The following is a 22432-nucleotide window of genomic DNA, read 5'->3' on the forward strand; positions in this document are numbered from 1 at the left end:
CATCTCCCATCGAGCACTGCATAAAACCGGACCTGAATATCTTCAAGAAAAACTAAAACCCTATCACCCCCCACACACCCTACGATCGAGCTCAGCCAGCCTCCTAGCCATACTGAAGACTAACTCAGCCAGGCTAGGCGGAGCATCATTCTCAGCCTTGGCCCTTACGCTATGGAATTCATTCCCACCCCACATCCGCCGAACTGAGGATTTACCATCTTTCCGCAAATTGCTGAAAACCTGACTCTTCCCATAAAACCAACCCGTACCATACTATCCCAAAAAAGACTAACAAGAACTCCATGACACCAATCCAACAAACCACCGAGGCGAGAAATTGACAGCTAATAACTCCTACTATAAACTAGAAGGACAAACAGAATTAAACGAATAAAGTAGAACAAAGCAGTACAAGGGTTAATAAGAGTAAATAATACGGAAACAGTAAAGATAGTTAAACTGCTGAAATGGACAGATTGCATGAGGAGTGAACGAAGTGAATGGCATGGATGATATATTTAGAATTGATGAAGCCGGTAGAACAGATGAATGCGCCGAGTCGAAGAATGCATGAGTGGAAGAACAGATAGCTACATAGCGAATGAGTGTGGAAATCAAAAGAATGAGTAAACCGGATGATTGTATAGAATGGATGAACACGTTGAACGGATGAGTGTGTAGAGCAGATGGGTATGTAGAGCGGACAAGCATATAACACGGATGAGTGCGTAATATAGATGAATGTGAAGAACAGATTAGTGTAAACCGAATGAGTGTGTAGAACAGATGAGTATGTGGAACGGATGAGTTTGTGGAGCATGTTACAGCTCCAGGTCATATCTGGAGGTTTCCGCAGGAGAGGCAAGTAAAGCGCATGATTGTGTGGATAGCGGATGAACTCGGAAGTGCAGAGCGGATGAGTGTATGGAGCGGATGAGTGTATGGAGCGGATGAGTGTATGGAGTGGATGTGTATATGGAGCGGATGCGTATATGGAGCAGACGAGTGTATAGAGCGGACGAATGTATGGAGCGGAGGAGTGTATGGAGCGGAGGAATGTATGGAGCGCAGGAGTGTATGGAGCGCAGGAGTGTATGGATCAGAGGAGTGAATGGAGCGGAGGAATGTATGGAGCGGAGGAGTGTATGGAGCGGAAGGGTGTATGGAGCGGAGGGGTGTATGGAGCGGAGGGGTGTATGGAGCGCACGGGTGTATGGAGCACACGGGTGTATAGAGTGCACGGATGCATGGAGCGCACGGGTGTATGGAGCGCATGGGTGTATGGAGAGGATGAGTGTGCAGAGCAGATGAAGTTATAGAACAGATGAGTGTGTGAGATTGAATAGATAGAATAGGATACCGCTGTTGGGTGCGTGAAAAGCACGAGTGCTTAAAGCGGATGAGTGCGTAGAGGGGATGAGTCCAGGGAACAGATGAGTTTGTGGAGCGTTGGAGGGGGTGAGGGCGTAGAGGGGGTGAGTGCACAGAGGGGATGAGTGCGCAGAGGGGGTGACTGCGTAGAGGGTGCGAATGCATAGAGTGCAGAGTGCGTAGAGGGGGTGAGTGCGTAATGCGGATGAGTGCGTAAACTTCAGAGAAGCAAGTAGAACGCAAGAATGCGCAAACCGGATGAATGTGCAGAACGGATGAGCGAAAACAGAATGAGTGTGTAGAACATATGAGTATGTGGAATGGATGAGCTTGTAGAGCCAACGAATCTGGATAGCTGATGAATGCGGAAGTGCGGAGAGTGTGTTTATCGCCGGAACGGACGATTGTACAGACCTGGCGAATGTATGGAGTGAATGAGTGTAGGAAGCGGTTGAGGGTATGAACCGGTTGAGTGAAGGGGGTGGATCAGTGTAGGGAGTAGATGAGTGTAGGGAATGGATCAGTGTATAGAGCGGATGAGTGTATGGAGCGGATGAGTGTGTGGAGCGGATGAGTCTATGGAGCGGATGAGTGCATGGAGCGGATGAGTGTATGGAGCGGATGAGTGTATGGAGCGCATGAGTCTACGGAGCGGATGGGTGTATGGAACGGATGGGTGTATGGACCGGATGGGTGTATGGAGAGGATGGGTGTATGGAGCGGTTGGGTGTATGCAGCAGATGGGTTTATGGAGCGGACGGGTGTATGGAGCGGGTGGGTGTATGGAGCGGTTAGGTGTATGCAGCAGATGGGTGTATGGAGAGTGTATGAAGCGGTTGAGTGTATGAAGCCGATGGGTGTATGTAGCGGATAGGCATATGGAACAGATGAATATATGAAGTGGATGAATATTCAGGGTAAATGAAGGTATAGGACAAGTGAGTGTAGAGATGAATATATAGAACAAGATATTACTGTTGGATGCATGAAAATCACGAGTGATTAAAATGGATGAGTGCAGAGAGGATGAGTACGTGGAACGGATAAGTATATGGAGCAGATGAATGCAGAGAGAGGATGAGTGCATAGAGGGGATGAGTGCATAGTGGGGGTGAGTGCATAGAGGGGGTGAGTACATAGAGGGCGTGAGTGCGCAGAGGGGGTGAGTGCGTAGAGGGATGAGTGCGTAGAGCGGGTGACTGCATAAAACAGGTGAACGCATAGCACACGTGAGGGCATAAAGTGGATGAGTACCTGGAGCGAACGAGTGCCTAGAGCGATCGAGTGCCCAGAGTGAACTAACGCGTCGCGTAGAGCTGATGAGTATGTAGAACAAACGAGCACTGACGCATTCAGTACCGATGAATGCGTAGAATGGATGAGAACGTTGAGCTACTGAATGCGTAGAGCATGAATCAGTCAGGAGTACATGCCTGGGGCAGTCAAGAGTGCATGCATGAGGCAGACAAGAGGGCATGCGTGGGGCAAACAAGTGGACAGTCGTGAGACAGACAAGAGCACATGCGCGGAAAAGACCAGACCGCGCAGGGCAGATCAGAGTGTATTGGACCAGACTGGGGTGCATTGAATGGATAGGTGTGCACGGTACGGACTGAAACGCGTAGAATTGCGTGACGTATATAGTATGGTTTAGAATGCAGAGAACGTTTGAAAGAGCATATAACTCATCATATCACACCACCACGCTTACTCTCTCCTTTACATCACCACTTAACTAGAACACAGAGATACTATAACACCATTCGAAATAACTGTTCTCATACCAACATCCGCCGCTCACTCCACATCATTCTAAATTGACACTGCTGGTCTCACACCCCCCCAGCCAGGCATTCTCCTCAGGCCTAATGCAGCCGCAACCGTTCTGGATAAAACCTGCCTGAACAAACACATTCTCCTGATCTCTCAACCACCACACCTACCGCTAAGAAGCAGCTACTACACGGATATCGCACAAGCTGCACACATACCCGGTGCACACATGCACCTTTTGACTCTCTCTACTCTCTCTACTGATCTGAACTTTGGTTCCCAAGGGCGTTCAACCTACCAGCACCTTCAGATCATACCAATGGTATATAAGGCGCTATATAAATGCAAAATAACATAACATAACATAACAATTGGGCCACTCATGCATGCATCCCTCTCACGATGGCCGTAGTCAATAAGGATCAGGCTTCGGCTATGCATGGTGAGAATGCACCATCCCAGGATCCACCAAAGGATGGAGGTTGCAACTGAACCATGTAGGTGATGCCATTGGTCATGTACCCACATACCTCTTTCCTCTTGCCACTACCACCCCTTCTTCCAGCACGCTGGTGTCCATAAACCTGAGGAGGGAGCATGGATTATTGTCGTTTTATATTATTTTTCCCTGTCCAAGGTGGGCTGTTTTTTTAGTCCTCATTTTAGGGCCATTCTACTCTTGGGGGCAGCTTCCCACATACAGGTAAGCATTCCATTTAACAGTGATGTATATGAGAGCAGTCTGGCAGAAAGACTCCTTCACCTGATCCAAACAAATTTCGATTGTTATTTTAGGTATCTTGCCTCATCCGGTACCCACACTCCCTGAATGTTGTCACTGATGCAAAAGCCCACTGTTAGGTGGAGGTAGAGTGGGAGTCACAGCACAACAGCAGTACAACCAAATAAGATTGTGCTTTGTTGTGCACTTTCATGGTTGGTGACATATGCATCCCAATAGTGGCATGATGTGGCACACGTAGGGTTGAGAATGTCAAATTATATATGATAATGACTGAATGACGGTCACTGTCCCTGAAGATGGGAGTTGTCCTACATAACTGTGTGTGACGATGGCATGGCATTGTACTTTTTATGTCAAGGGGCACACAATGTTTGCCATTTCAAGAGACGCATTCTCAGGGTGTTGTTATGGGCAAGGTAGATTAGCCTGATTGCATCATTGAAGGTGATCAGGGATGTGGCTTTACTGTATGTGCCCCACAGGAGTTGCAATTCATTGATGTAGGTGTGTACTACCTGGTTGCGAGTGTCCTGACCCTGTGCCCTTTGCCCTACTAACTCAATGGGTTGTGCCTGTGGATGAGTGGGAAGGCCCTCCTGCAGCTCTACAGCTCTGCCACAATGTGTGTCAATATTATGCAGGACTGACAACCTCTAAGAGACACCAGGGTAAAACAATATCTGGGTTACTGCTGGGCAAATTATACAGCACAATAACAACAAAACCCTTTAAAAAATGTCTATTAGATGTAGTTAAATCATATTTTATTTGTATTCAATTGACATATCATATGTGTTTGCTAAATGAAGGGGTCTCTTAGCTAAGCCCCACGGATTTAGCATATAAAATAGAACAATGTTAAAAACACATTCTAGATCAGGGATCTGCAACCTTTGAATCTCCAGGTGTTTTGGACTACACCTCGCATCAGCCCTAGCCTGCATGGTCAATGAGGGGTATCATGGGAGTTGTAGTCCAAAACATCCGGTGAGCCACAGGTTGCAGACCTCTGTTCTAGATCATAAAGTGCACACTAATCAAATCAATCACTCACTAAATCATACATAAAGTGCTTTTGTTCTCTAATTTCCTAAAGTTGAATAGTGCTATACAGTACGATCAAACTAATTAACACCTTCAATTATTTTGTGAGGTGTGTTTTGCATTACCTATAAACCCACCCAGCAGTTGCTGTCTTGTTAGCTACCAAAAGCAACCTGCCAGAGTTCTGATAGGACTTTGGTGTCTATCAGAGTGGGTTGTGGTATTATTGTGCAATACTATCCAGGATGCAACATGCCAGAATGATTTTGTATACTACAGTGGGTGCATATAGCAACATGTAGCGATACAAATAACATATCATATCATATAGCAAAATGCCAAGGCATAGGAAGCATGACTTGAGCACTCTGAATGTGTGCTCCACTATGCCTCTAATGGCTATCTGTGCTGCATTGTAGAGCGCCCCACATGGAATGGTTAGATGCCTGATCGGTGTCAACAGGAATGTGACAGTGGGTAAGCCCTGTCCCCTGAAAAGGGCAAGATGGTTATTAATGATATGTATTTTCATTTCTTGTGTTCCTGTGTGTGATGTGACTGCATGTGTGTGTGATAGTTGATACTCACCCAGAAGCCAGGTGTTTCCAAAGGTTCCCGGTGCAAGAGCATAGTATATGAGGGAATGCCGGAAGATGTAGCTATCATGCATGCATCCTGGTTAATTGGCATTCACCTGCACATTGATGGAATGCCAATGTTTCCTGTTGCAAAAGAGGCGCTCTGTCTCTTGGGTGTGGGGGGTTTGCAGCACTACATGGGTGCAGTCGATGGCAGCCAGGACCCGGGGGAAAGTGTGCAAATGCATAGAATTCCTGGCCCACTCTCTACCTTGCCTGCAATGAGCGTCTGCCTTGCCTGCAGTGTGCATGGCATGTACAAGTGCCTATTCACACATGCAAGGATGCAGCACAAGACCCAGTGGAGGCATCTGGAGTGTCCCGACTGTGAAATACCCCCAACAATGTCTGTGGTACACTGAAATGATCCAGTGGCCAGGAAATGTAAGGCGAATAGCTCTTTGACCAGTGTAGTCACAACCTGTGAGCACACAGTGGGTGATTCCAGGTCATTATTTCACTCCTTGACCATATCTAGGATGACATGGGGAGGGAAGTGATATTTTCCATGCACCCACTCACCTGGCATCCCAAATATTGTTGTTAATGGATGGAAGATTCTGGCCCTTCTCCTTCCATGTAGTAATGTTAGTGCTATGAATGCAGGGCATGGCATTGTGACACTCGTATGCCCATTGGGATTGCTTTGCATTTGTTATGCGTGGGCTTTCTTTGTGCTTTCTGCTTTGCAATGTGTGAGGTGTGCTGGAGTGTTAGTGCTCCTTTGGCGTCACAGCTATAGCACAATGGTTTTGGCTAATATGGTTTACTTAGTGCTTGATGGGGGTGTTGGTTGTTTGCACGGTGCCTCCCTCTCCACACCAATGTCCTTTCTCATTTTCCTTCGTTAATGAGGATTTTGCATGTTCCAAACCTATTTTGTTATTTGAGCTGGCCCGTCCCATGCATTGTATTGTGTGTTGTCTGAAGCGCTAAGTGGCAAGGGCCAGCGCAAAGTTCGATCTGTGAATCGGAAAGACCCATATAGCGCAGCACAAAGTGAACGTTTGCGGCACAAATTCACTTTACGTTGCACTGAACATTTTTGTAAATTAGACACATTGTATTCATGCCATACTAAACAAAACCATTTACTGTCTCAACCTATAATACGGGATGAATGTGGCAGAATAACATATAACAACTCTTTCTGAAGCTTTCACTACACCCGCCCATTCTTGTCAGATTCACTGCACTTTGTCTGTGGATAAACACTACGAGGAAATTATGAGTTTAAGTTTCCTCCTGAGGTTGCCACAGAAAGCTTGGTCTAGACAGCGAGTCCCAGGCTTGCTCTAAATTCATGATTTTAACTTTTGTGTTTACAAGGACGATACTTTCTGAACAAATGAATGAACGAATAGGAGATATGCTACAGAAATAATGCCTTTTATTCTTCCTTTGGTTTGAATAGAAATATGTGGTATGACAAATTATTTTAAGTATCAGTTTATGATTTGTTAAATACATATTATTTTCTTATTATTTATTTATTTAGTTATTTATGTGTTGTAATTCTCAAGGAACTTTTCACATTTATACAGAATATCATGTATTAGGAAAATAGAATTGAAACACAGTCTATCTAGCCTATTTAAAAAGAACATGATTACACGCAGTAAAAAACACAGGTTTTATGAAAGAATACTATTTCCGAAATTAACTTTATTTCCATAATTGCCGATTGACTCACCCCCAAAAAATGAATGGATATAGTACAGAAGAGGGAATGAAAGATCTTAAACATCATAAAACTTTCTGGTTATTTATCAAAAGGAAAATCCAATGTTCACAGCTTGGGGCCAAGGAGTACATATAGGGTTAACAAATAATGACAGCTCTGCCAGACAAACTACAAAAAGAATACACAAATATTTTAATCACCTCACAGTCCCTTGGTCATTTAACAAAACCATCACTCAGTGTTCTCATTTGGGACTTGGGTCTGGAGATTGCCAGTAGCCAAACCAGAACAACTCTTCCAATAAGGGATTGATGTAACTAATTGAAACGCTGAACTTTATGCCAACATCTGGTCAAAAAGGACTCTTCAAGTTCCTAGTTTCTCATCACAGGTGAGACCTAACCATCCGGGAGGCTAACACAATGGAAACCACCACCCTCATAACAACTAGGTTTTAATCATTAAACACATGAGGAATCACATTCTCAATGGTATGTATTCCTTCATTCCTCAACTGCCAATCAATGCATCGTTTTCTCTGTGGACTGCATTAAGGACAAAACCATGAAAAATGTTGAAAGCTTTCCATCTCATCAGGGCAGATTATACACCAGTTATCACTGGACATGCTCTATCTTTTCACATTGCTGGTCAGGGGGAATTTGTCAAATCATGGTGAAGCAAATGAAAATGGTTCTACTTGTTGTGACAACGTTATAAGGAGTGGAAAGAGTCCAACAAATAAATGTCCCATGATGACCGATAAATCAGTTTGTCAAAGGCAATCTCCTGTCTCTTGTTCTTCTCATCTTATTTGGCCATTAGAGTTTTCAGGTAAGTTGGAGATAAGAGTGATGAATTGTTTTGAAGATCTAAACTTTCAGAAAACACCAGATTTGGAAATTCACTCTTGAGATCCTTTTACAATTTGACTGGTTTTGGAAGGTCTAGATACTCCTTCCAGGCCTTGTCCACCAGACTATTGCTAGTGCAAATGATTCCTTTAACTGTATATATAGATGCACTGTTCCATGCGACACTGCTCAATGAAGAAGGAAACCCAGTATCAGCTTCCAGAGCAGAACTTGGAAATCCCCACGGTGAGGAACTAAAGTCTTCTTCAGAAAGCTGTTCCTCGAGCTCCTATTATTTCACAGTGTTCATTCAATCCGCAGGCCTTGGCACTGTCGGGTGCTATACTGTCATAGTTGGCTGAGAAGGCGTCCTTGGCTTGAGGAGATAAAACATTCACATGCCATAGGGCCAGTCTGGCAATCTACCACACCCTTTTTATAGCAGATGAGATCTGTGGGCCGCAGTGTGATTTTGTGTAGACCATCACCCAAAGTTAGTCGGGGTAATTCGGCCACTTGCCCCAAGTTGTCCCATCCAGGAAGACTCTTCCCTGACTTATTTTCTATTTTACTGATGACTCATTTATACTTGCTACAGTCATCCGCCATTGCCACTGTACAGAATGAGGGATTCACGGCTGACACAAGTGTTAAAGAGAGGACCCTACATGGATGCTTTGAAGCCAAACTATGGGGACCCCAATGATCCCCTGTCCACGTGTATCATACATAGCTGTTGCGGGTGTATTTCACAGTTCGGACAAAAAAAAAATATTTACTAGACACTCTGGAAGAGGGCTATTAGGGGTCCCAACAGTTTATAGTCGGAACTTATCAAGCAGGGTTTCTTTTTTTAACACTGGAGTAAGACACAGAAAACGTGCCATTCTGATTGCTCGCTTAACACAGATTAAGAACACCAATCACAAACATAAAATGAAACATAACAATATAAACAAGATAAATCATAGCTTAAAACAGTACATGAGGAGAACAATCATATGTAGTTGAGCAAATAACCTCTAAATGCAACATCTTAGGCAGTTTACAAATAGCCATATGTACTATATTTGTATATAACATTTGTCTTTCCCTTACTGCAGAATCAGTGAGACTCCTTAGCAACATTTATAACATTATTTGCAATAGAATATAAATGGCTCATTCTGCATAGAATGTCCCCAGGGGCAGCCATGATGTGCACAATGCAGAATAATTAGTAATTAGTTATGCATTTCTGAAGTATTTTTAAACCTCGGTTTAAATACATGTGTCATATGACCTACACATTCATGAATGTAGTGTTAATGCACTTGATTATGAAGTGAAACCCAATATTTACATCACACATTGATTATGAAGTGGTACCCTATGTTTACATCACACCTTTATATATTTACATCACACATTGACAGCTTTAGAGTGCTAATAGCATCGGAATGGTGGATAGCAGCTAGGCAGATAGCAGTACTTAGAGCATCCAGTAAGCAGCTGGCCTCCGAGACGGGAAGATATTTTCTGCTTTTGTGATGTTTGTGTCTGTCATCGATTGCTGCTGCGTTCAATGTTTGTATTCATAGCACTGCAAGCATTATCACCTTTAGGCACTATTCTGAGTTGCAGTTCACCTGTTCCACTCTGGGGATTAGGTCGGAGAGGAAGCCTGGAAGTAAAAGAGGCGAAATCTCCTTGTGGAATGTCAAGTGACTGTCAATGCACTTTTGGTGGAACGAAAAAAGGGTGTCAAGGAGCATGCGAATGTTACCGAGACACTCATGTTACCAGGTGCACAACCGTGGCTTATAAGGATGGCCATGACGCAGCCATTGCTGCCTTTTTGCGTGTTATTCTGGACAGTTCTCTGGGCAGTCTTGGTTTTTTGGTCAGGTAACCAGAAGCAGAAATGGGCAGGGCCTCTCTCTTCCAGAAGACATTAGTTTACAATGGATGCAAGGGCAAGCCTTTTATTGCTGTAGCTTTGTCCTGGTGCCTCGAGCTTTGAAGTGGGCAGTACTGCTCCACAGAGACATTAGGCGGCCCATGCTCCTGCAGGGATTCTTAGCGGCCCCACCTCCAACCCCCCTCCACCACCAGTCACTTAATGTATGAATGATACCAATACTGTACTGGCTCAAGCAATGCATCTTTATTTTGATGCTGCCGAGACAACTTTCCAGCCAACACAATTACCAGAGTGGTTTGCCCCCAATTTCAAGATATTTGAAATGTTAATTCCTGTGGGCATTGTTTAGAGGTGAGTGACGATGTACACTGCCTCTGTCTACAACTCAGATTGAAAAACATGGAGGAAAATTGCATGCAGGTGCAGAAAATAAACTATGGTTGTTGTACTAAACAGGAGGAGAATGACTGGCTGAACAATGAAGGGCCATCAGGATAAAAAGGCAGAATGCAAATCCATTGATAAACGTGCAAATACTTAGTTTAACTGCACAAATGGATGTACATAACTGTGTGCTCTTCACTGAATGGCTTGATGCAAGATAGCTTAGTGTGTTATGTGCCTGCAGTAAGTGTGTATTGCGTTGGTCACAGGTTTAAATGACCACCCCGCTAAATCAGCATTTCAGCTATCGACTCTCAATATATTGTATAGCATTGAGATACTCGGCAACAGTCGCTTTTTAGGTTTTGACTCATACGTGGCACCTACTGGTGGAACAACTATTGGCATGGATAGCGGTAGAGGACACATGTGTATGAATAACCGTCCACCTTGGTGTCAAGCCATTATTCCCTCCTTTTGTAAACTTTGGACATTGTGATTTGCTGAAAGAGGAACTTGCTGTATGAACCTTATTTGCAATTGGTTGCTATTCCTGGCATTCTAATTGAAAGAGGGCCAGATGACCAAGGCTTGAGTGAAGGATGTTTTCTTTGCTCTACATTTTTTGTTTGTTTGAAGGGTCTGCCTGATTTGCGCGAGGGACTTTAATGAGTGGAATTCCTTGTAAAGGTGTGAGCTTCATTACTCTCCTTTGATGTTACATTGAAAGTTAAGTGGGACGTTATCTGAAGATGTTATCAGTTAACTCAGCTTGAATCATAGTGCGTAATATTTGCTGGGGCGATCTTAGCCGTAATAGGAGAACAGAATGCACTCAATTAATGAAAATAACATTATGAAGTCCATTTTTCTTATGGTCACTTTACCAACGTTATGACAATAATGTGTGATGACATATAGCGCTTCAGGCCAGATTCCTCCTGCTTCTAAGCACTTCATTATTGTATGCTATTACCAAATGTAATGATTCTCGTTCATTATACAGACCGTGGGAGCATAATGGGATGAGTCGGCGTTTGCTAACCATTTGAGAACTGCAGGCTGGAGCCATGTCTGGCGCGAATGTTTAACTCATGAGTTACCTCAGAGAAATTCACTCAGACATGTTGTCATTATTGATGCAGCTGGCACATGCTGATAGCATCCTGATGTGTATGCTGTACCAGACTTATGTTAACTGTGCCCACATTATGATGGGGTTATTGAGGCATTAGCGTTTACATGTGGTGTAAAAAGGCAGAACTCACCGGGAAACATGTGGGAAAATGGACTGACCTGTAATTAGGCAACATGGACGCTCAAGGCTTCACTTAGCATATTCTAGCAGCACCTGTACTACTTGTGTTATACCTTAGCACACGGTGACTGTATTTTACTGGGTTTGATTGTTTTATTGATGCATTTTACAGTGTGCTTGATATTTGTCCTGTATGCACAGGGTAAATGGACGTCAAACATCAACATTTTCCACAATGATCTTCATCTTAACATTGAGCTCGACGAGGCCCAATGGGCTTTAGTTTGATAAAATATTAAATATATATCACATAAATAGAATTAGAGAAACCAAACTGTGCAGGATATGTATGACTATGATCAGTATTGCTAAGTTTTTGAAACCTTGTGCAACATAATATCTTCAAAATGGCAGTCAATCGTTTTGCTGTATAGTTTGTATTTTAAATGCAACCAACAAAAATAAAAAAATAAAATAATAGTGCATGGCGATCGTAGCCAAACAAATCACATTATTTCTTCAAGTGAATCAACAACTGAATCCTACGGAGTGCTATATAGCTGAATTTTAGACCTTGATGAATGCATTCAGTTTAAATCACAACTTCAAAACATTTTTTTATGGTTTCACCAGTAAGTCCATCTGTTTCAGTCCATGGCCAGAATAAAGAATAACACAAATATATGGAGAATAACATGTATGCATAGCTCAGATCTGCAATATCTTTTATAAACCAGCATTGGCAATGCCAACAGTTTGGGCTTTTATGTAGGCTTCGAGGGTTGTGGGTATGTGGGGCGCTCGATCCACCTGCTCTAAACAGTCTGAATTTAGGCTGGATGAGCCTGTTTGCATAGGGTGTCCTGGTCGGTCTTGTAGACAGGGCTCTCATGAATTTCTGTATGCTATAAGGCGGGTGGGGGCAGTCTTGGAGAGGCACCTATGAGTGATTGACAAGGTTTTGAACATAATTATTTCTTGTATCAGGAGCCAGTGGGCCTTTCTTCTAGCAGTGGTGATGTGATCTCATTTAGGAATGTTTAGTGCTGAGCGTAGAGCATTGTTTTGCATCACTTGCAATTTGTGAATGTTCTGCAGGGTGTTTCAGTAGGGCCTGCAGGCATGAATATGTTTGATGGTGTGAGCTGCCGAGGAGGAGATGACATTGACTTGGCGTGTGAGAAAGAGGGTTTTACTGATTGGGATAAAGGGCTGCAAATACTGTCAATGTTGAAGTAGGCATATTGCTGGCCAAGGTTGTTGATCACAGTGGGCAGGCCGACGATGAGTTAAGAGAGAGGAAGTTAGTGACCATTCAAGTTTGAATGGTCTGGTAGATATTTATTTATTTAATTTGTAAAGCACACATACAACCCGGAGGCATTGAGTCGCTGTTGCACATTCCAGTCAGGCACAGGTATGGGGGGCACAATAAGTCAGGACAGTAGGACAAAGGTGGAGGGACAGAGAGAGATACGTACGGATACATTAGTTGCACAGAGATCATGTTACATACATATTAGTAATTCTGAGCATGCTGATGTAAGGAGACAAGGGGTAGTGGAATCAGTGGTAAAAAGGAGGGGGATTTAGGCTAAGAGCTGGGTTTTGAGGGCTTTGTGAAAGACCGAGTAGGATTTCTCAGCCCGTACAGAGGGGGGAGATCATTCCATATAGTTTAGATTCTCTGCGTCTTGGTGGTTTTTGCTGGAGAGGGGGAGGAGAATCTGGGTATCATCGGGATAGATAGTGTAGGAGATACCCATTGAGTATAGGAGGTCAAAAAGTGTTTTTTTGAAAATGTTATAAGAGTTGGGAAGACACAAGAGCCTTGGAGGTCACCACAAGGGATAGATGCAGGGGTGGTGCTTGCATTGTCAGCAAAGACTCTGATTTTCCTGTCTTTCAGAAAAGAGGCAACCCAGCTGGATGCCTCTGTTGAGAAATTAGCCGCCACGGTCAAGTGTTGACAGAGTAGTTCGTGGTCCACTAAGTCAAACACTGCTGTGCGGTCCACTAGTAGTAGGAGAGCTGATTTCCATGTGTCCTTAATTGTATCTAACTGGTTCTTTAAGTCAAGCAAGGCAGATTCCAAACAGTGTCCCAGCCGGAACACTGATTGCTGGATCCCTAGAAGTGATTGGGCTCCAGGTAATGCTAAATTTGGATATAGGCTGCTCTAGCCAAGATCTTCAAGAGAAAGGGGACAGATGTGATAGGTCAGTAGTTTGTGGGGGTAGTGGGATCCAGTGATGGGTTCCTTAGTAACGGGAGTACCCAGGCTTCTTTTAAGCTATTGGGGACTCAGCAAGAGGAGAAGGAGGAGTTGATAAAGGTGGTGATGAAGGGGACTAGGGCTTTCACACAGTCCTTGATAATTGCAGCAGGACAATCATCTCCTTTGCATCTGGAGGGCTTCAGACCTTTAAGCAAGGAGGAGACTATGTCCTCAGAGATGGTGTTAAAGCAGAACGGACAAGTTCTTGTGGGACTGTGGGTATGGGGGCCGTCTGATGATGATGACTGTTAGGTTAGTACGTGTTTGCTTCTGTAGGATTTCATTGTGTAACAAGGCAATTTTGTCCAAGAGGGCAGTTTGGACCTTGGTGCAACAGGTCTCATTGTTGGAGTGTAGGGGAGAAGGGGTTTTCAAGTTATCTAAGAATGAAAAAAATCTCTTGAGTATTCAATTTTGTGATTGCGGTTCTAGTGTTGTAGGTGACTCCCTGATCAAACAACTCCTACAAGCTCTGTGTCCCTCCTCATATGCTATTGCTCCCTATGTGTACTCCACTGCAATCATTTCGGTTTATAGGTGTCTCAAGCAATGCCTAGTCGTACCAAATGAAAAGGACCATGCAGCCCTTTTCTGTCCGAGGTGTGATAGTTCCCAACAGAGCAGGGGGTTTGATTTTCTTTTATTGAATCACACTCATCTGACCCTTGTTAGACACAGTGGGCCTGATTCATGAAGCGTTTTTCATTGGGCTGTCCTCATTGAAGAACACGTTGTGAATCTATTCCAGCATGTATTCTGTGTCGAGCAGAGGGTAGATAAAGGTTAAGAACAATGATAACATTCCAACTGTACTGCAATTTCAAGGCCTCCATGAAGCTGTGTGGCCTGCCTTCCTTTTTAGCTCACAGGCAGGTGCAAAACACTGGAAAAATATTTAGAAGGCCACCAGGAGCCAGTCAGCACCTGAAATGCTCCCGAATCCTACCAATAATTGCATGTGCGATTCGGAAGGCTAAAATAACAGACTGATATTTGCGGATCTCCTGAATTATTGGCTGGTGCAGGTAGTCATGGTATCACTTTCACCATTCTTCGTTCAGCTATACTGGAGGGTATTCATTGAAATGTATGTCATTGCTTATTAAATCAGGACAACTTAACAGTCCTTCTTTTAGGTATGATTTGTTCTTCGTTAAGCTCATTCTAATCATAATTAGTTTTCAGGTAGGATCCCAACGTTTCCTATTGCCAGATTACAGTAAATGCCTTGGCAGACTTGTCTGAATTTGTCATGCTATGGACTCCAGGCTGCATTCAGGCCCTTCTGTAAAAGAAGTGTGCAGGAGACGCAGCCAAGTGGGCTGCCTGAGCACATCGTCTCTTTAAGGAAGAAACAGTCGGCAAAACAAATGTTCTAAGGAAGCATAGAAGGTATGCTGACCTGCAGGTTTTATGAAGTGGGTGACGAGGGTCCCAATGCACCCCCAGCTGTAACCCGTAAGATATGTTGACTCCCTACAAAAAGCAGAATCAGGGATATCTGGCACAGATCAAGGATTCCCTACCAAGACTGCACCTTCTGGCTATGCACATGGGCACCACTTCACCCCCATAGACCACATTAAAAGAGCCATGTGGTGCTCCTCGTCCCCCATTAACATAGGGTATGCTTTACAAACGTGGTGAATAGTTTTTCTTTATGATACAGTCTGAGCCTAATGGTTAGTCCTGAATCTCATAAACAGGAACATTAATTTGAACCACCTGTTGTTTTAGGCCTAATAAAAATAATCTCTTACCAAGAACTTCACACTTTCCAATGAACATCTTTGAAAACACATATCAGATCATGGTCACCTTCTTATCTTTCATTCAGTGAAGCATTAAAAGTTGAATTACGCTTTGAACTTGCTAATTATGACAATATGTGCTAGGAATTGTGTATTGTGAAAACTCTACAAGGTCTTTCAAGTAAACTACAGGCGGGTCAAGAAAAATGTCTAGCTCTAAGCGTTTTCAAAGACTTTCATTTGAAAGTCTGTACTTTGGTCAGCCACTTTTAGTCAACCCGAATTTAGCCTTTTTTCTTAGTTGTGAGGTACTCCAACTAACCCTCACAATACTACAACTAACCCTCACAATACTACATGCAACATTTATTTATTAATTTATTAAATTGATAAAGCGAGCAAACAGCCCTTAGGCATCGAGGCGCTGCTACAGGTGATGAGCTTAGTTACATAAGGCATGTGCCAGACATTGTGGAAAACATTGCATAAATCATACATATAGTGTGAGCAGGAATAGTGAAAACATTGTATACAGATAGCATATAGGTTTTGGTGAAAAGCAGTTTCATGATAGCTTTGCGGAAGGCTAAATTGGAGGTTTCAGCTCTTAGGGATGGTGAAAGGGCATTCCATTGCATGGCTGCTATGTATGGGAAGCTGGCGCCGCCCACTCGGACCCGTTTGATTTTGGGTACTGTGAGCATGTTGACATACGGTGTTCTGGTAGGTCTGGAGGATGCAGCTCTGTGTATTCTTTGGGTAACATAAAGGGGGTGTTTGATTGACACATTAGTGGGTTAGAGCCAGGCTTTTAAAGAGGACCCGCTCTTTGATGGGTAGCCAGTGTGCCTGTTTCTTGGCGGCAGATATGTGGTCCCTTCTAGGGATTCCAATGGCTGCTGGGAGTACGCTATTTTGGAGTTATTGTAGCTTCTCCATATTTTTTGCTGACATGCCTACAAAAAAGGGCATTGCAGTAGTCGTGTCTGGACCCTGTTATAGCTCTGGCAATGGTGAGGCAGTTATCCTTGGAGAGGAAAGGTCTGGCTGCATTTAGCGGCTTGGCGTGGTATTCTGTGGCAGACGCGATGGTGTTGACTTGCCTGGACATAGAGAGGTTTGAGTCTAGGTAGACTCCAAGGGTTTTTACTGTTTCAGAGGCTGTGGTTTTGATGTTTCAATCGTAAAATGGAGGAATTGGTTGTCAAGTTTCTTTAAGGTTTCAGTGGAACCAATCAGGAGAAGTTCAGTCTTGTCACTGTTGAGGCATAGCCCTTTGATGGCCATCCAGGCTTGGACATCTCCCTACTATCATGCAAACACATATACATATGTTTATAACTGTATATTTATTTGGCCGAATCTGCAAAACCTCACAACCAAACTGCAGACTTGCAATGTAAACTCTTTCTAACAACAGGATACAGATCTGATAACAAAATTAATAATTGTTTCTCTAGAAGCCAATATTGATAATTCACGATTTATGTGTTCATATTTCAAGGCTTCCTTGAGACAAATCTGAATAGTAAAACAGAATACTGATTTTCTTTTACAGGTTGGTGCCTTGGAACTATGTCAAGGTTCATGTTTTCCAAACAACAAAACGGTATTTCCGGGATATTTGGTTTGTATATTCGAAGCCGGTTCCGGAAACCTCCAAAGAAGCTTGTTTGTTGCTGTCGGTGTGTCTCTGTGTGACAATATCAGCTGGTGGCCTTCTCTACAACTGGATGTTTTCTTCATTGAAATACACATCTTGGCTCTCACTAGCAACGTCAACATCATTTAGCCTTGTTCTTTTATTGCTTCTTGTTTTTGTGCATCCGGTACGCTGTGTTTTAACCATCAGCATCCCTGCACTAGGCACAAAACAGGGTCGTCGACTCCTCTTGTCAACCTGTTTTCTAATTATTACACTTGACATCCTCCCAAATGTTGCTGGGAATATAAGGATAATATTGAAATATTTACAATGTTTCTCAGAAAATTCCTCAGAAAGCCTCTTAAACTCAACAATGCTACTGGAGCAATCTGCCCAGGAATTTGGTAGAGAGGTTACAAAGGTCTCTCAACATCCATATGGGACAGGCCTGACATTTGTTTCCAAGGTTAACAGGTCTACAATCAGGGACCAAATGCTTAAAGTTAGTTTGAATATCAAGAAAGATTTTTTAGAAATAGAAACTAAGGTGTCGGAAACAGTCTTGGTTGCCAACAGGATAATTGCATGCCTTTTTGTGGTGTCCCTCCTCTGCCAGTCTGCTTGGTACTTGAAACTTTACTTAACCGATCTCAAGTTTAACAATATTTACATCACAAAGAAGTTGAAACATTTGGCACTAAAACACAACAAAGCATATGTTATTGATTCCAGTTCTAAAGGATTAATAGAATCAACAGGATGGAAGCTGTCGAAAGAAGAATGTGTTTCCTGTCTGCTCCGCATCATGGTCCTATCTCTTTTCTTCGTGTTGATAGCAATGACGATAGCGATCGACCACATTTCCTTTCTTCTCGCTGTCGCTATTGGGGAGTGGGCCAACAACTTTCCCACTGTACCAGTGATTCTTGAAATAGATTATAAAGTAAGTACAACAATATTTTTCTGACCTGCAGGTTCATGTACAGCATCTCCCTATGAGACCGTTAGTACATAGTATGCAAAATACAGAGAAAATACATTGTTCAACAGCAAGAGATAACCCATGAATGCGTGTTGGCTTCACAGAACTGTCTACAGTTGTTTGTCTACGATTGTGTCACTTTATAGAGAAAAACTTGATTGGATTTTTTGCTTGCATATTGCAATATTTTACATATTCTTTTATTTCAGTGCATCTTCTGCACAGCTTAAAAAAAGATTGTAGATGAGTCCCATATGCAAGCAAGAAAACAAATTAAAAACCAAACTGTGTTAACCACTTACATTCTAATTGGTGTAGTTACACCGTGCCATCAAAGTAAATACAAAGTAAGACATTTGTAAGAATATGTCTTGTGTTACGACCTGTTTTTAACTCAAATTTCTTCGGGACATCTTAGGAAAAAATCTTGATAAGACATTTCTTGAAAACGTCAGGCTACTTATCGGATGCTTAGTTCAAGAGGTGTGTTCATTCCATACCTTATACGTCTACTGTAGACTGATTATTCTTTTGTTGATTTAATTCTTACTTTGTATTAACTTTGATGGCACAGTGTAACTACACCAATTAGAATGTAAATGGTTAACACAGTTTCGTTTTTAATTCTTTTTCTCTCTTGCATATATGACCCATCTGCAGTCCTTTTTTAAGCTCTGCAGAAGATACACTGAAATAAAAGAATATGTTATATCAACTAATAATTTGTGGCCTTTACCAATCTGAGAGTTGACTAGATTGTCTTGGATTTGACCTGTTGCTACTCAGGGACAAAAGGAAGGGGTAGTTGACCTATCTTTGTTCTTTTTCAACATCTAATTCAGAAAGGAATAATAGGGATATAAAAGTAAGACAAGCCCCTACATAATATAAATAAAAGTCTGGAAGAAATCATACAAAGGGGATGGCCTACCAATTAAATATTCTGTGAAAAAAAGATATGACCATAAACAAAGGATAGACTTGTAATTCACCAAAGAAAATGCAGAGATTTCACGACCAGATGCTTAAAGAAAAGACATCTGCCCAAGAGTGTGAAAGTCCGCTAAAGAACTATAATGACCGAGGGTAAGGTGCATGCAGGAAGCAGGGATCATACTGGGTGGCTAGATAATAAGGAAGTCATAAAATAGATGAAAAAAACTGCTCAGTTGTCTTTATTCCTCCGAATGGATTGTGCATGTTCAAATAGCTGGCAGTTGATCGCTCACAAAAAACATTTCTTGGAACATTCAAAATGCCAACTGGGCCACACACGAGGATTTGCCAGCTCTTAGAGCACCAACTGAAAAACAACACCCCTTGACTATTGTAGGTCTTCATGGGTAAGGGCCTTTTTGACCATAGAAATGGTAAAAAACAGATATTTCCAACAAAACTAAGATAACAAAGCCACATCTCTCAGTAAACACAATCAGATGCCCAGTAGAAAATTAATATCACTCTTAAGAACGAACCACCTAAAAGGGTGCGGGGAACATGACAATCAAACACTCTAGGACAGCAAGCAATTGCAACAGGCAGGGAAGTCACAGAACCCTGCATCACCATGGAACCACCAACAACACTTAACTTCCCCAAGTGATCTTGAACCAAAGAAATGAGAGAATCAGTGAATATGTGAATGGGAGACTACACCTAGCCACCAAATTGTCAGATCAATATAGAAGCCGGAGAGCATCTTGGCTTGATATATCCAAGATTCAAACATAAAAACCCCTAACTTATGAGAGACAAAGACAATCAATAACCTTCTTAGTAATAGTAATTGACATGTTGGAACGAGTCAAATTGCCTGCCCAAATATCCTCCACCCCAGAATGTAAGTGCCAACATAGAGGTAGTGGGCTACTTCTCTCGCATCAAAATATTCAGTCTTTCTCACCACAGTAGCATGCACTATGACATCCCCAAGAAGTCACAAAGTTAAGCAATAGGGTTAACACCAGACACAGTGACTTGGGGAAGAGTATTATGCCATAGCGTGTTTGACAAAAACATGCATTTTGGGAAAACCAGAAGAGATTTGGGTATTTGCTCAAATGTTTGATTGGCAGAATCTTTTGCATCAAATACATATTTCTTTACATTTCAGGCATGCAATCAAACATGCTATAGGCTAAGTTTGAGGATTGCATCAATGGGTGCTGGTAGGTGGTTTAGTGAGGGGGTTCCTGAGTAAATATGTTGAATGATGGATTAAAATGGTGCCTTATAGAGCACACTTTCTGTGGGAATTGGGTAAACAGCCAACAAGTTTGCAATCGGTTTTGTAGGGTAAGTCATGAAAAAATCCAATGTATGCAATTCACCAATCAAGCACAGGCCCTTTTTCCAGTCATACCTTTCCCCACAACAATGTCACGCTGACAGTGCCCATACATTTCCATGCTAACTGCACCTATATATGCCAGTTTACTCATATGAGACCATACTCATGTATGCTTTGTGCATAACACCAGTAATGATACTATAAAAAAACACGTCCAGGATGGCTGTTCCAATATACGCCCATAGCATCACTTAAGAACATACTCCTGTTGGCTTTGCCATTAACCATGCCACAATAAGAAAATATGTCCAAACTGGCTGCTCCAATGCAGGCCAGTCTAGACACGTAATAACACTTATCATGCTTAGTTTAGCACAGATAGGCAATAAAACATGCCATGCCACAGTAAGAAATAGGCATTCTAGCTGCACAAAAATGGCCTTGCCCTTGAGCAGGTTACATTTTATGACTTCCCAGGGGTGAGGTTTAATGAAAATGGCTCCTGGACCGCCAAGGTTGCAAAAAATGTATTAACCTGGAAAAATATAGTGGTAGAGTCTGGTCATTCCTCAATAAACATGGCAGAAGAGTGCATCACCGAGGCCCGCACCTCTGCCAGTTTCTGGGCCCGGCCAAGCTCTAGTATTCGATCGAGGGTAAGCGGCGGCTCCCTCAGGACTTGTTTGCGTAGCTTCGCGGAGCTGCAGCGTAAATGATCTGCGTTCTGATCTCACCCCCCTTGAAGTTTCCCAGGTCACAGGACAGTGTGCAGCTTCCAATGGAACGCATCAAGGCTCTCCCCTTCCTCCTGCTTCGCACACCTCATCCAGAATCGTTCATAGTCCCTGTTAACCATGGGTCAGAAGTATTCATTCAGGGCTGCGATGGCTGCATCGTATGACTGATCCCTGGGCCTTAATATCTTGAATAGCCTCTGAACGACCAGTCTGGCGGAGTACAGGAAGGTCGGGCATTTTGCTGCATCTTTGATCTCCATCGCCTCGAAGTACAGCTCTAGGTTTTCCTCCCAAGCTGTCCCCCGGGGTCCCAAGCTGGCGGGCGAGCCCATCACATCGAAGTATGGCAGTGGCGCAAGCTCCCCTCGATATATTCCTTCATTGTCCTCATCCGCCATGATGACTGCTGGGCCGGAGACTGTTATGGCAATGGCATTTGGCTGTTGCAGATTGTTCAGTCACCGCGCCGCCGGTTTCCTTACCCCTCGTGGGGTCCTTTTGTATGCTTCCCCGTGCTCCGTGTGTGGACAGAACCTCCTAGGGTACTGATGATGGCAGGGGTGTTCAGACAGGACAGCCTGTTGGGGTCTGCGCTGGGCCAAAACCCACACGCTTCTTGCCGCGGTCGGCCCTTCTTCTGGTGCTCATTGGTCTTGGGCTTCAGTGGAACCCCCTCACTTGTCCCTCCCAACGAGCGCACGAGCACTCCGAATGGAGCCGCTACCCCTGGGGCAGACAGCCAAATGTAGGCACCAGGATGGATTGTCTGGGACACCCTTCTACCACTACTGTTGTCCCGTTGGCTTCCTGTGCATGCGAGGAAGAGACAGCCTGATTGTTCTTCCTTCTTCACTGCCGCGGCTGGTTCATTTGGCCACTCCCCTTTTCATGAGCGAGGTGGAGATGGCTCAGCCCCACTTCCTTTATTCCCTGCTGGTGCTAGGGACACATGCAGGTCGTATGCAGGTGGAGGCCATGCCCCGTTTTGTCTCTCGGGCAATGATGAGGAGTGCACGCCACCCCTTCTAGGCTAACTGTGGGCGAGGTGAGCAGCTGGCCATCATCTGTTCCGGCTTCACAAACATTTTCACCCGT

At 43.4% G+C, this 22432-nt stretch overlaps 1 protein-coding gene across 1 annotated transcript in view; it reads left to right on the forward strand.

The window, feature by feature from the left end:
• OCSTAMP (osteoclast stimulatory transmembrane protein) overlaps positions 1-22432 on the forward strand; it is a 114039-nt gene that overhangs the window by 86697 nt on the left and 4910 nt on the right. The window contains exon 2 of the mRNA XM_069651311.1: positions 17242-18271. Within this exon, the coding sequence (XP_069507412.1) occupies positions 17242-18271 (1030 nt within the window). The remainder of the gene's footprint in view (positions 1-17241; positions 18272-22432) is intronic.

The sequence above is a fragment of the Ambystoma mexicanum genome, chromosome 3p (genome assembly GCF_040938575.1).
Source record: "Ambystoma mexicanum isolate Mex_15411 chromosome 3p, UKY_AmexF1_1, whole genome shotgun sequence".
In the NCBI taxonomy this organism is placed as follows: Eukaryota; Metazoa; Chordata; class Amphibia; order Caudata; family Ambystomatidae; genus Ambystoma; species Ambystoma mexicanum.